Raw genomic sequence first — 13,868 nt, 5'->3', positions numbered from 1 at the left:
GCTGTAATCAAGCCTTCATATTTGGTGGTTGGATCATACATAACTCCTTCAATATTGTAATCCATGTAATTGCCTGTTTAAAATAACAAATTCTTTGTTAATATTAAAAGGAACTTTCAGAATTAATTACTACAGTAATCAACTTATTTAGCTTTGTTTTTACATTGATTTTCGTTGGTATATAAGCCATTTATTGAAATACCAAAGTATTTTACCAAAATTTTAACCATTTAATGATCTTAAAAAACCAGTCTAAAGAAATACCAAAGTATTTTATCAATATTTTAACCATGTAATAACGTAAAAAAACAGTCAAATATTACATACCCTTAAACCAATTTTTAAAATTTATGATTTTATTAGGTTACCATCAATAAATGTAGGAAATATTTTTCAAATTATTATTTACACCAATTCACATACTTAAAATACACTAAAAATATGTACCATATTTTTATTTATGAGGTTCTAATTATATACCATAGATCGTCAAACTTACAGTTTTTTACACCACCAATTACACCAAATTATTTATTACTACACTCATTTCAATATGCGTATGTTCATATGTAAGATATTATAAATTTGACCAAACAATACACTAAAACATGCATCTGGTTATTTGTTTTGGTGTCAGTTATTAGCGACAATTATACAAGATCACATACCTAAACAAATAATGAAATACATATCGCAAACTTATTGATATAAAATATTTGCTACCATACGGCACACATCATACCAATTAAACCTAAACTTTAACAAAAAACAAATTTGACACATCAGTGTACAGCAAAATCATACGAATTTGTTGAAATTACACCAAAATTTCGACGATCCCGAACATCAACCAAATTGTATGAATTAATTTACACCAAAATTGACAAAATAAACAAAGGGAATAACTACCAAAAAGTACAAAATAGATATTTGTGAAAAATCAAATTCAACAACGTAATAAAAAATCATGAGTATTATTTTTAATATAATTACCTGATGAGTCCCATTGCCCGTTGTGTTGAATTAGAATTGAGAAATTATTGGTATGCATTTTTTTTCAATAGTCGTTCTTTGGCCGATTTTTTATGTCAGAGAAAGGAGTTATGTTTTGGTAGGAAACCTCTATTTATGGGAGATAATATATAGCATATTTGAATAAATTAGGGAAGGTAAAATTATTGGAGAAATTTATGGTAATTGGGATAAGCATGGCTGATTTGGAAAATCTTTTTTTTAAAAATTTAAATTCTACTTTTGAAAAAAAAAGTATTGCTATATAATTGAAAAAAAAAGTATTGCTATGTTGGTGTAAATACAATTGTTAATTTGTATACTTAAAAAAAGCATGGCTGATTTGGAAAATCTTTTTTTTAAAAATTTAAATTCTACTTTTGAAAAAAAAAGTATTGCTATATAATTGAAAAAAAAAGTATTGCTATGTTGGTGTAAATACAGTTGTTAATTTGTATACTTGAAAAATCTGCCCATTTATATATCGCTACTTACGTATTCCCGTATTTAGCTCTGTTACTTTCAGATCTGAGGGTGAACTACTTTCATTCAGACTGCCGCAAATCTTCGTTGCTTTTGATGTCTTCTTTTCAAACATTGAGACTATTTATGTATTCATTTGCTATTCTTAAACAGTTTTAGTTAGAGTTTTAGCCCATCAACTTTCGAATTCTATAAATGTTTTGTTTAGGCTTTCATTGTTTATTTATTTAATCACTTTGGAGACTTCTACTTACGTCGTTTTATTTATATGTCTTGTTTAGATATTTAGATATTGCATGAGATAGATGCTTAGTTTTGATTCATCCCAATAGGGATTGGTGTGAATGTCGATCACGTCAGCATGATTCGTGACAAAGTACAATTTATACTAATCTTATTATAGCTAGAATCATCCTTGTACAAGTATAAACAGGGGTACCCTTTGGCATTTGAGCAACCCGAAATAAACCCACATCAATCCAATTCAAAGCAACTAACCTTATTCAAGAAGTCTTCATCTATAACCAAGTTCCTCTATCTAAAATCTTTGTTCTCTTTGCATACCTTCTCTTCTTTAGTTAAACCTTTCAATCCTAATGAATGATTTTGCACCGACAGAAGACCTCTTCAATTATATTTTTCTACTGTTATTCTCTACATACATTTGGAAAAAGGAAATAATACAGTCTAGAACTGAGAAAAAGAATGAGGAACGATGCAAAGCAAGAACAAGTTAAAAGAAATAGAAATGGTCAGACTGAAGAAGGAAGAAATGGAAAGTGAAACTAAATGAAGGAAGAGGGACAAATAACTATGATTGAAACAGGTGCCATCGAAACAACATATGATGGATTCACATCCTCTTATTTTCTTAGCTACCGTATCTAAAGATAATACATACATAATTAGATTTAATATATTTCCTCTAAATATTGTTATTGGAGATTCTCACATCCCTTAGAATTTTGGCAGCATCCTCTGGGAAAACAGGATTTATGTAACATCCCGTTGCTATCTCGAATCCACCAACTCCACTCAAATGGGGAGCTATTTGTAAAAACCAGTGTGTGGAATGTGCATATGAGGGGTCATCCTGAAATGGGGAAGTATGAATCAGAAGGTTGAATGGTGGATTGTTCAACTGCAAAGACATCTTCAAAAGCATGAGTTTCAACAACCCTCCAAGATCGACTGCCTGCATATTTGAACGGTAAAACATTAGACAAGCTATTCAACTGACTGTTTATTGAGAAAGAAAAACAATTTGAAAATTAGTACGACCAAGAACATTGTAATCTTTTTCTTGAATCAGTTTCCCCCTCCTCAGCCACATATGCTATGAGATTTCTTTTTTCTTTTCACTACAATCAGCAATTCTACTTGAAAATGCCAAAGCCTTCACGGTCAACTTGACACAAGTCGTAATCCATTAAGGTTGTAAGTTTCTCATGTAGAATTTGCAGATAACTGACATTAGTAAAGTTAGACTAGTGTAATTTCACATCATTTTCTCATGAAAACAAAGCATGGACAAACAAAGCTTCCATTACCTTCTCACTATCTATTTCATGAAAATGAGAAGAGTGATCACGGGGAATTATCCAAATCTCAAAAGCAAAAGTTGCAGCGAAGGGGACCAGTGATATGAAATGGTCTGATTCAGCAATTAACAATTCATTTGGTTGAATATCACACAGGCTGCATTTTCCAGTCTGCTTGTAGTATTCCATCATACTGTCCAGACGGGCAGAAACTGTTGGAGGAACAATGGGAAGAGCAATCATCTGGCTGTGAGAATGGCTCATCGAAGCACCAGCAGAGGCTCCATGGTTTTTGAACACCTTTAAAAGTTAGTGAGTCGATCAATATTATATAGTGCAGTAGTCTTTGATGGGACAAACGTGCTGACTATGAACAAACCATTAGTACTCAACGAGAAAGAGGAAAAAACAATAGATGTTGTTTCATGCTGCAGATCCTTTGCACATATTCAAAAACAACAACAACATACCTAGTGTAATCCCATAGGTGGGGTCAGGGGAGGGTAGTTTGTACGTAGACCTTACTCCTACCTCGTGGAGGCAGAGATTGTTTCCGAAAGACCCTCACCTCATGTAACACATATCAAAGCAGTTTGAAAAAAAAAATACAAAAGTAAAGAGGACATAACAATAATAGGGAAGGCATAACATAGCATTCAGAAGATAAGGAACTGATAGGGAAACAATGAAAACTTGACTTTATAACCACCTTGCATCTAGAGGCTGAACATTGGGAAAAAACAGAAAGTCACCCGATTGCCTTACGAAACTTAACTTGGGTGATTGTGCTGGAATCATCCCAACATAATGATCGAATTGGTATGAAGAAAGATGAATGTGAAGACTGTCAGCTCAGCTGACAATTGCCAGTAGGCTTTCATACTGCTACTAAATCTCCATTGTGCTCACTCATCTCTAGTTTCATGATAATTAATCAGTTCTCTTGCATAGATTTGGGATGACTACCAGATTATCAATAACTAACTAACTTAGGAGTGCATATTTTAGAGAATTCAGCGAACAGGAATCAAATACGTAATAAATATGAGAAGCTAACAAAGAGAACATACCCGTTCTCAAAAATGGATTGTAGTTTGGATGCTCAACTTGATACCAAAAGTATGCTACACTATTTGCAAGTTTCAAGTGTTCTTTCATTAAATAGTTCAAATTGACAGTCCAATGTGATATTTTAGCTATTTATCCTATCAAACAAACTTCATTCAAATACTACATTGCTTTTCTCCTGGCACTAAAAATACAAACTCAAAATAATCTACCATGCCAATCAACCAGTTCACAAAAAATGGATGGAGAGTTACGTATCACAAGCCCCTGCTCAGATTAGCATAATCTACCTCTTAAGTACTTCACCTAAATACTTATTAAGAAACTGCTTTAACTGTGATGATATCCCTCAAGGGATTGATAGACAATGAAATTTTTAGAACTCGAATGGAAAGTATACAGTAACTAACCATGAATTGCTATAACTTAATCCAACAAACATGTCTCCTCATAATTGGTCCAGTATTTTAGCAAGTCAGTCTGGTCAAAAGCAAGAAGATTGAAGCGTTTGGAATAGACTTATATTTGTAAGACTGAAAGGAAAATACATTGTCCAACCTCTCTCCGTTAATGTACACAGTAAAATCATTTAGTTTGCATAACCAAGGGAATACAGAAAAATGAAAACTAGCAGAACTAAATAGATTAACAAATACGGCTAATCAAAGTTGTAAGGTTAAAAGTCAAAATTTAAACAAAAAGAAATTTCATATGAGAAAGACCAATTAATTCATTACATAACAAGAAAGTGATTCTAAACTCTATTTATTATCAAATCAAAAGGGTAATTTTCGATGCAATTACAACTAGTTTTCTATTTTTATGTAGTTTTTCAGTGCATTTATTTAAACTTCATACAAATACAAGGAATGAATATACCAAATCAACTAAAAAATAGACAAATTGATTTCAAAACTAATCATGCATTTTGAAATGGGATCAGAATAAAACCTGAACATACTTGATAGAATCACAACTCCGGAGCTGCTCGATCCTCTTCTTACAAGCTAGCAGAACCTCCCCAACTTGAGCCGGAGAAAGATCACTCAAATTTACTGAATGAACCGGCGATTCAATAACCACATCGTGAAATCCGAATCCACTAACTGCTACATCACCGACGAGCGAAACTGGATTTTGGAAATCCAATTCTCTGCTGACTGCCGGATATAGGTTTTGGATAACTCTGATTTTCCAATCGTTAGTGGAATCTGCTGGTACACGGAATATCTCCGGCGCACACTCGTGCTCGTGGCCGGCGCAAAATGGGCATTCTGTTTGATTGTTCGGTTGTGGGTTCGATTTGGCCTTGAAGTCCGACGGTCGGCGCGATCTCGCCGGAGAGAACAGTACCCACCTGTTGTGGATTTTGTCTTTCCGGATTTCGGGGCTCCGATTTGGCGTTTCTGCCTCCGCCATTTTAGTTTCGGGGTTCGATCTAATTTGGGGTGAGGATTTGTACTACTGGAAAAGCTCACACTGTGACAAATATTCGGATCATTTGGCGCTGAATTTTTTTTATAATTTAAAGAGATAATATATATAATATTTTATTTAAGTATTACTATATAAGAAGAGTGAATAATTCACTCTTCTTTCGACACGTGGCACCATGACCCACCTACTTTTATATTTGGTTTTTGAAGATGGCCCACCTATCACAAATATGGCCCACCTACTTTTATACACTCCTCTTTCATTATATTTTAATTTTTTCCTTTTTAAATAGTACTAAAAAATAAATTTAAAATATCACAAATTCGATCAACTCTCAAAATTTTACGCGAATTCTATAATTAAGACGAAGGGAATAACATATATTATTTGAAAAATTACTATATAATTACTACTCTTCTTATATAGTAATATTTTAATTTTTTCCTTTTTAAATAGTACTAAAAAATAAATTTAAAATATTACAAATTCGATTAACTCTCAAAATTTTACGCGAATTGTATAATTAAGACGAAGGGAATAACATATATTATTTGAAAAATTACTATATAATTACTACTCTTCTTATATAGTAATATTTTAATTTTTTCCTTTTTAAATAGTACTAAAAAATAAATTTAAAATATTACAAATTCGATTAACTCTCAAAATTTTACGCGAATTGTATAATTAAGACGAAGGGAATAACATATATTATTTGAAAAATTACTATATAATTACTACTCTTCTTATATAGTAATATTTTAATTTTTTCCTTTTTAAATAGTACTAAAAAATAAATTTAAAATATTACAAATTCGATTAACTCTCAAAATTTTACGCGAATTCTATAATTAAGACGAAGGGAATAACATATATTATTTGAAAAATTACTATATAATTACTACTCTTCTTATATAGTAATATTTTAATTTTTTCCTTTTTAAATAGTACTAAAAAATAAATTTAAAATATCACAAATTCGATTAACTCTCAAAATTTTACGCGAATTCTATAATTAAGACGAAGGGAATAACATATATTATTTGAAAAATTACTATATAATTACTACTCTTCTTATATAGTAATATTTTAATTTTTTCCTTTTTAAATAGTACTAAAAAATAAATTTAAAATATCACAAATTCGATTAACTCTCAAAATTTTACGCGAATTCTATAATTAAGACGAAGGGAATAACATATATTATTTGAAAAATTACTATATAATTACTACTCTTCTTATATAGTAATATTTTAATTTTTTCCTTTTTAAATAGTACTAAAAAATAAATTTAAAATATTACAAATTCGATTAACTCTCAAAATTTTACGCGAATTGTATAATTAAGACGAAGGGAATAACATATATTATTTGAAAAATTACATTAAGAATACCATAAACCACAATAGTTAACAACTTACAATATTTGAAAAACATATTAACTCTCAAAATTTCACATGTGTCACATAAATTGGGACAAATGGAGTAACATATATTATTTGAAATTACGTTAAGAATATTATTAATCACAACTTAAAGTATTTAAAAATACATAACATATATTATTTGAAAATAATGTAAAAAATATTATAAATCATAATAATTAACAATTTAACGGATATTGTGCCCGTGCTTCCATTTAGAAGTGAGAATGTTTAGGAGCTTAGGGTTAGTCAGTCAATTGACCGATTTGCCCTTCTTCTTCAACTTCCTCTATTTACTACAAAAATAGTACTAAAAATCAATTTAAAATATTAAAATTTTGGTTAATTCTTGAAATTTCACATGTATTGCATAATATAATAGAGTAGTAACATATATTATTTGAAAATTATATAAATAGTACTAAAATATAGTTTAAAATAGTACTAAGAATTTGATTAACTCTCGAAATTTCATATGTACTGCGTAATTGAGATTGAGTGAGAAATATATATTATTTGAAAAATAGAATAAATATGTGATATTATTAGAAAGAGCTTTAATATATATTTTAAAAATTATTTTGTCTTCCGTATATGATTTTCTGCATATATGTGGAGTTTTAAAGTTTTTAACATTTTAATATAGAAATATGATTATTTGAAAATTTTAGTACTTTCTTCATTTAAATTTTTCCTTGTTTTTCTTTTAATTTGTTCTAGATTTAAAAATTACATAAAAAGTACTTAAAATCACAATGTAATAATATAAGATATTAAAAAAACATAATTAAAAATCATAAAAGAAATTTTATTGACTCTTTAATTCCATATTGAAACATAAGAAGTTTGTTTGAAAATAACATAAAAAGTAACGTAAATTAAAGTAAAATAACAACTAAAAATATTGAAGAATCATATAAGAAATTTAGTTGACTTTCGTAAAAGTACCTACGTCACATAAAATGGAACAGAAAGAGTAATATATATTATTTGAAAATGATATAAGAAGTGCTATAACTCACAATAATTAACAACTACAAAATATATTTAACAAAATCACATACAAAAAATTATATAACTCTCCAAATTTCATCGGTGTCACATAAATTGAAACAAAGAACTACTCCCAATTTATGTTATTTACTTTCCTTTTTAGTCAGTCCCAAAAGAATGTCACATTTCTATATTAAGTAACAATTTGATTATAAAATATTTATTTTACCCTTACTGAAATAATTTACAGTCATACAAATTTATATCATTCATTTTGGACCACAAATTTTAAAAGTCTTCATTTCTTTTTTAAACTCCGTGGCGAATCAAACTACCTCACATAAAATGAGACGGAGGAAGTAATATACATTGGGCCCGCGCTGGCGCGGGAACCTAATAACTAGTTAAATTGATACAAACGAATAATTTAAAGTTTTTCTTTTTTTTTTTGCTATTAATCTTATTATATTTTATGTTCTCTTCTTCTTTTTTTCTTCAAGTTTCTCCCAGATTATTTATATAAGGTGAAAATAGATTTTAAAAAAAATGATCAAGTTAGCTGGAGACACATGAAAAAATAAATATGCAATAGTAAAATATCGTAGGAAATGAGTTTACTTCACTTCGGAAAATAAGACCGGATAGGGATATAGCATCTAAAGAAAGATTAGATAGATGAGATTAGTAATTAAAAGATTTGCTCCAAAAATAATGCTAAATGTTATTTTTTTATAATTTAATTCTATTCATTCAATATATTAACAGGGAAATGATTCTCGGTCATTACATCCCGATGATAATTCACTCCTATAAAATGAGCTAAACGTTCATATTGAAAGGGGTCCCATTCTAAACTTTACAACTAGCTCAGACTACTTGCTAAATATCAAGATTCTGTTGTAAATAATTTATTTGTGGATGTCAAGTGATAACATCACCTTGCTACAATAGCAATATGTATTTGTGGATGTTAGGTATTAACATCAATTACTTGCTAGTTGCTACTATAGCAATATTGTAAATTTTGAGTCGTGGATCGCCAATGTGGACTGATCCGATCCGAAATTATTGTCTATAAATGGATAAGTGTTAATTTTAAATAGGGGTGGAACAATTACATAGTAACTACTCCAACGTAAACAATCCCTTTTTTAATACTCCCTCTGTCCCTAATTACTTGTCCACTTTTCCTTTTTTAGTTGTCCCAAATTACTTGTCCATTTTGACAAATCAAGAAAGGACAATTTTTTTACCTATTATAAACTCACTTAATTACTTTGAAAAATGTAGAACTTCTTGAAAAATTGAAGTTTTTAATCCATCCACTTCATAATTAATAGGGGTAAAATGGTAAACTTACTATGTTAATTATTGTTTTCTTAATAGGTGTGTCAATTTAAAAGCGGACAAGTAATTAGGGACAGAGGGAGTATACATTTTACGCTTTTCAGAAAAGAGATTGATAACAAAAATAAAACATAAGACTCAACAAATAGGTGACATCTTCTTCTAAGAAAAATGCATCCAACAAAAGGGGCATTTAGTTTATAAATCATTATCTTTGTTTCCTAGTGATACAAAGACGGATCTGGAGCAAGTCATTTAGTTCGTGAAATTCATTTTATTGCAATTAGAGGCGAATCTAGGATTTCAAGAAAATGGGTACATCATTGATTTAAAGATAAGATCTAAAAATTTATAATAACAATAACTAAGCGAGTAAAAGATAAAAAAAAAATTACATTACCACAAAATATATCATCAGTTTCCAATTGTACTCGGCGAGACTTCATATTTTGAAAACGATCTTTAATAACATCATTACTTACATTTTCAAATATCTTATGCTCTATCTTACAAACTAAACAACCATTCAAAAAATTCTTCACCAATGTTACTACGTAGATAATTTTTTATGAGCTTCATAGAGGAGAATGCTCTTTCCGCACTTGCAGTAGCGACATGCAAAATCAAAGTCAACTTTACAAGTAAATAAACAAGAGATCAAGTTTGATCCAATTTAGTTTGTGTCATCATCATAGCAAGATCCTTAATCCCCTTCAAGTTGAGAAATTTGCTATCACACTCTCGAGTCTAGACAATGAAACTATCAAGCTGATAACTTAGATCTCGAAGTTGATTATCACCAAACTCACTTTTGTAATATTCGGCCAACTTCATCATTCTGCTCTTACTGAAATTGGCGAATGAATCAAAATCGAATTCAAACTATCCATGCCAAGGAGTAAGTCACTAGTCACAACATTAAAATGATTATTGAGCTCCTGAAGTTGCAAATCAATAATTGCATAAAACACTTCCACACGAAAGAGATGTAAATATGAAACCTTTGACTTCTTACGCTTCAATCTTGGATAGTCTTCATTCATTTCGGGAATCAAAATATCATGTTTACCACAAAATGAATAAACCCCATCCATCAAAGACTCCAAACCACTCTCTCTCATTATTTGTAATCTTCTCTTTGAAAGATTAAGCAATCCCATAACATTGACGATATCTAGATCTTTCTTTTGTAAAGCTTTTCTCAATTCATTTGTAAGAAGCAATATCAAATGCACACAAAGATATATAGATTTAAATTCTTGAATTTTATCTAAAAGATTACTTGTTGCAAGTTTATCAAGATCACGTGGAGAATCTTCTTTCATATCTTTAAGCACATTAGCAATTGAAGAAAATATAATCATGAAATTTCACAAGGTCTTGAAATGGGATCCCAACGAGTATCACCCGGTCGATGAAGGCCACATTCTTGATTTAATCCTTGCCTGCCTAGTAAGAATTTCTCCAGATTTAAGCAATTCGTCCAACTTCTCAACTTGGTGTTGTTAAATCCGTCAGTTCACTTCTATTCTGACCTATTAACAAGCTCCAGCGACTTGCTTTTTGGGTTTCACGCGTGTCCTTCCCCTCTTGCCACTGCTATTGCAAATGAAGAGCTTTCTTCCCACTAACAATTACCAAAGGAGGAAAAATGGCACTCCATTTTTCCCTTTTCGATTTGGTGCTTCTTCTTCTTTGTTTTTTCTTTTCTGAATTTGATCATACTCATAGTACCGTATAATATTTTGCTACATTTTCTATATGCATGTATTACTTTTTTTTTTATCCAATTGCCATAATTTTGGGGGAAGATTGATGAACCCAAGGTGTTCGATGATATGCCTGGAACAACTAAATAATTCTGTAAGATTCTTTGCAATATCCTGAACAAACGAAATATTGATGAGTCTTGTCGCTCATCCCTCTAAATTAGTTTCCCTGCTTTTGCTTTTGGGTACTCCAGATGTAGATTTTTATTTGAAAATTAACCGTTTTAGTTTCAAGGTTATTGAAATTTGAAGGGATAAGACATAAGTATCCCCTAGACTATGATCGAAATCTCAAAAACACACATTAACTAAACTAAGGTCCTATTACCCCTGAACTTATTTTTTTTGTAATTTTATACACATTTTATCTTACGTGGCACACTCAGTAACTCCACGCAATTGACGCGAGTGGAGATATTTGGATGTCACGTAAGCCAAAAAGGTGCACAAAATTACAAAAAAATGGATTCAGGGGTAATAGAACTTAGTTTAATTAAAATGTGTCTTTAGGATTTCGGTCATAGTATAGGAGATACTTGTACATTTTCAATGAACGTGTTCTCGGTTTTAATAGGTTCCTGCACAAACCAGCTTTGATCACAGAAGAAGATAAGAAACCGGACAGAGTCGCTGCTGAGCCATGGAGACTATGTACAGTTCAACAAGTAGAAGATCTCAAAATCCTGATAAAGTTTTTTCCAATATGGACTACTAGTTTAGTTCCTCTTCTTGGAACCCATCGTCTCCAATTACCTGTGACTCCACTCTCAGCAATACACCTAAATGTTATGGCCAACTAAATCAAAACTTATAGTTGAAATCAAAATCTAGAAATTACAGTGGAATAACCCCACAATGATGAATACACAAACAAAGAAACAATTACAAGAACAGTCCATCACAGGAGTACACAATTATTTATATTTCGATAAATTGAAGATCCCTAGGCTTTACTACAATACTATTTATTTAAAAATAGGGATAAGAGTCTGAAAAATACCCCAACTTTGGTCGGATTTGTTGTTGTGATACTAAACTTTCATGAGGACCTATTACCTCCCTAGACTATTTAATATCGTATTTTAAACATATATATATGCCCACGTGGATATAAAAAATAATGCAAAATTATAAATAATAATGTGTCCACGTGGGCACATATATACCTTTAAAATACACTATTAAATAGTTCAGGGGGTAAAAAATACGATATTAAATAGTCTAGGGAGGTAATAGGTCCTCATGAAAGTTTAGTATCGCAACATCAAATCCGACCAAAGTTGGGGTTATTTTCAGACCCTTATCCCTTAGTTTTACATTGGTTTAGACAATTAAAATACATAATCTAATTTTAATTTTCTTTAGAGATGTTTTTCAGACCCTTATCCCTTAAAAATATTAGTCATACTTGGATTGACTTTTCTGTTATTTTTGTTATTTAGGCTACACTGCATTTAACAAAGTTTGACGAAGCAACTTTGTGTAGATTTTTGAGAAGTCATCTGCTTGATTTTCAATGTACATGTCAATGTTTTTTTGGCTGATTTAGTCATGGGTTCGATTTGACAGTAATTAGCTGATCGAAAATAAGTATGGGTGGAACCGATTGGAGTATTCATGTATGGCAAGGTGAAAGAAATCCTGCCTCTCATTACTTGTGTATTTCTAATTCAGAAACAAAACTTCCAACCTTTAGCATTAACTGGAGTAATAGTGTAAGTTTGATTGCCCTTTCATTACCATACCATCTTGCTTTTCTTGGCCTGCTATGAGAGCATATATCGCAGGGTGAAACAAACTTCACCTCTCATTTATTTTTACTATTTTTCTAATTCAGGAACAAGACTTGTAACATTTAGCTTTAACTAGAGTGATATTTTCGTGCATGTGAGCACAATGCAGTTTCAAGATCCAATACTCTAAATCAAGTAATCGAAAGCTGGTAAAGATTACCTTAAATATTTATGAATGTTCTATTTTATGATATCCTAATGTGAAATGTTAATTAGTACAGCTTGAGTTGTTTTGCAACTATCTCCTAAGATTTGCATCATTCGGTTAGCAACCTGTTATTTGGCATATGCTTTGGCAATTCCCCAGTGGACATTATGGAACAAATTGCCACTACAATGGGAGCAACACACTGAAAATTCAATGGTGAATCATTCCAGATTGACCACTAAAAGGAACAAGATATAGCCTTCAAACAAGAAGTTTGTAGTACTGCTTCCACAACCATGGGCTTACTCGAAAAAACAAAAAAGACTGATATGTTTTAGCCTTTCTAGCAAGCTCCCAGCATAATGTTCTGCAGTTCTTGCAAACTAAATGTAACATACTTGTAATGACCGGGTTCCGTCGTTATGGAAAAGCCAACGGGGAAAAATTTTGGGCCGAAAAACTTTTTCGTAGTAACTTGGAATTTTTCAACCTAGTCCAGATTTGGACGAAATCGGAGTCATTAAGGTGTAGGGAAATATGGTAGCAATTGGGCGATCTAATTATGATTTTGATTACATGAGTAGTTAGATAAGTCGTTAAGGAATTCGTACGACTTTACGAAATTAAATTCGGGTGAGTAGAACTCCTGGAATCGATCTTAGTGTGAATGGTAATTTTTTGAACGTCATTGGTTAAGGGTGTGTTGTGAAATGGGGGTCTTGGAATTATTAAAATAACTCACTGTTTCGTGCAAGCCGCTTTGGCGGTGGTTTTGGTCGCTGTGGCGGGCCAGACATGACTTAAGGTCGTAAATAAACCCGAAAACGTCTTTATTCTGTACTTTTTTATTTTTA

At 31.1% G+C, this 13,868-nt stretch overlaps 2 protein-coding genes across 2 annotated transcripts in view; both read right to left on the bottom strand.

Annotated features, from left to right (window-relative positions):
- Positions 1–1,007, bottom strand: part of LOC107060998 (uncharacterized) — a 2,889-nt gene extending 1,882 nt beyond the window's left edge. Inside the window, exon 1 of the mRNA XM_015309648.1 lies at positions 994–1,007. Within this exon, the coding sequence (XP_015165134.1) occupies positions 994–1,007 (14 nt within the window). The remainder of the gene's footprint in view (positions 1–993) is intronic.
- A 1,273-nt stretch (positions 1,008–2,280) lies between these two features.
- LOC102597864 (ADP-glucose phosphorylase) lies at positions 2,281–5,604 on the bottom strand. Its single transcript, XM_006349568.2, has 3 exons — positions 5,055–5,604; positions 3,045–3,335; positions 2,281–2,689 (listed from the first exon to the last, which is right to left on the bottom strand). The coding sequence occupies exons 1-3, from the start codon at positions 5,520–5,522 to the stop codon at positions 2,420–2,422; spliced, it is 1,029 nt and encodes a 342-aa protein (XP_006349630.1). The 5' UTR covers positions 5,523–5,604; the 3' UTR covers positions 2,281–2,419.
- Between the last annotated feature and the right edge of the window lie 8,264 nt (positions 5,605–13,868).

This window comes from Solanum tuberosum, unplaced genomic scaffold (assembly GCF_000226075.1).
Source record: "Solanum tuberosum cultivar DM 1-3 516 R44 unplaced genomic scaffold, SolTub_3.0 scf00112, whole genome shotgun sequence".
Taxonomy (NCBI): domain Eukaryota; kingdom Viridiplantae; phylum Streptophyta; class Magnoliopsida; order Solanales; family Solanaceae; genus Solanum; species Solanum tuberosum.
This window is presented reverse-complemented; position numbering and strand designations above follow the sequence as displayed.

Bases quoted from the DNA above. Each gene is read 5' to 3' on its own strand.
- LOC102597864 (XM_006349568.2), bottom strand. From the start codon at position 5,522: ATGGCGGAGGCAGAAACGCCAAATCGGAGCCCCGAAATCCGGAAAGAC. The intron at 3,336-5,054 runs GTTTTATTCTGA...TAACTTTTAAAG, and splicing joins ATTCTATCAAGTATGTTCAG to GTGTTCAAAAACCATGGAGC. The intron at 2,690-3,044 runs GTAATGGAAGCT...TCAAATATGCAG, and splicing joins ATGAAATAGATAGTGAGAAG to GCAGTCGATCTTGGAGGGTT.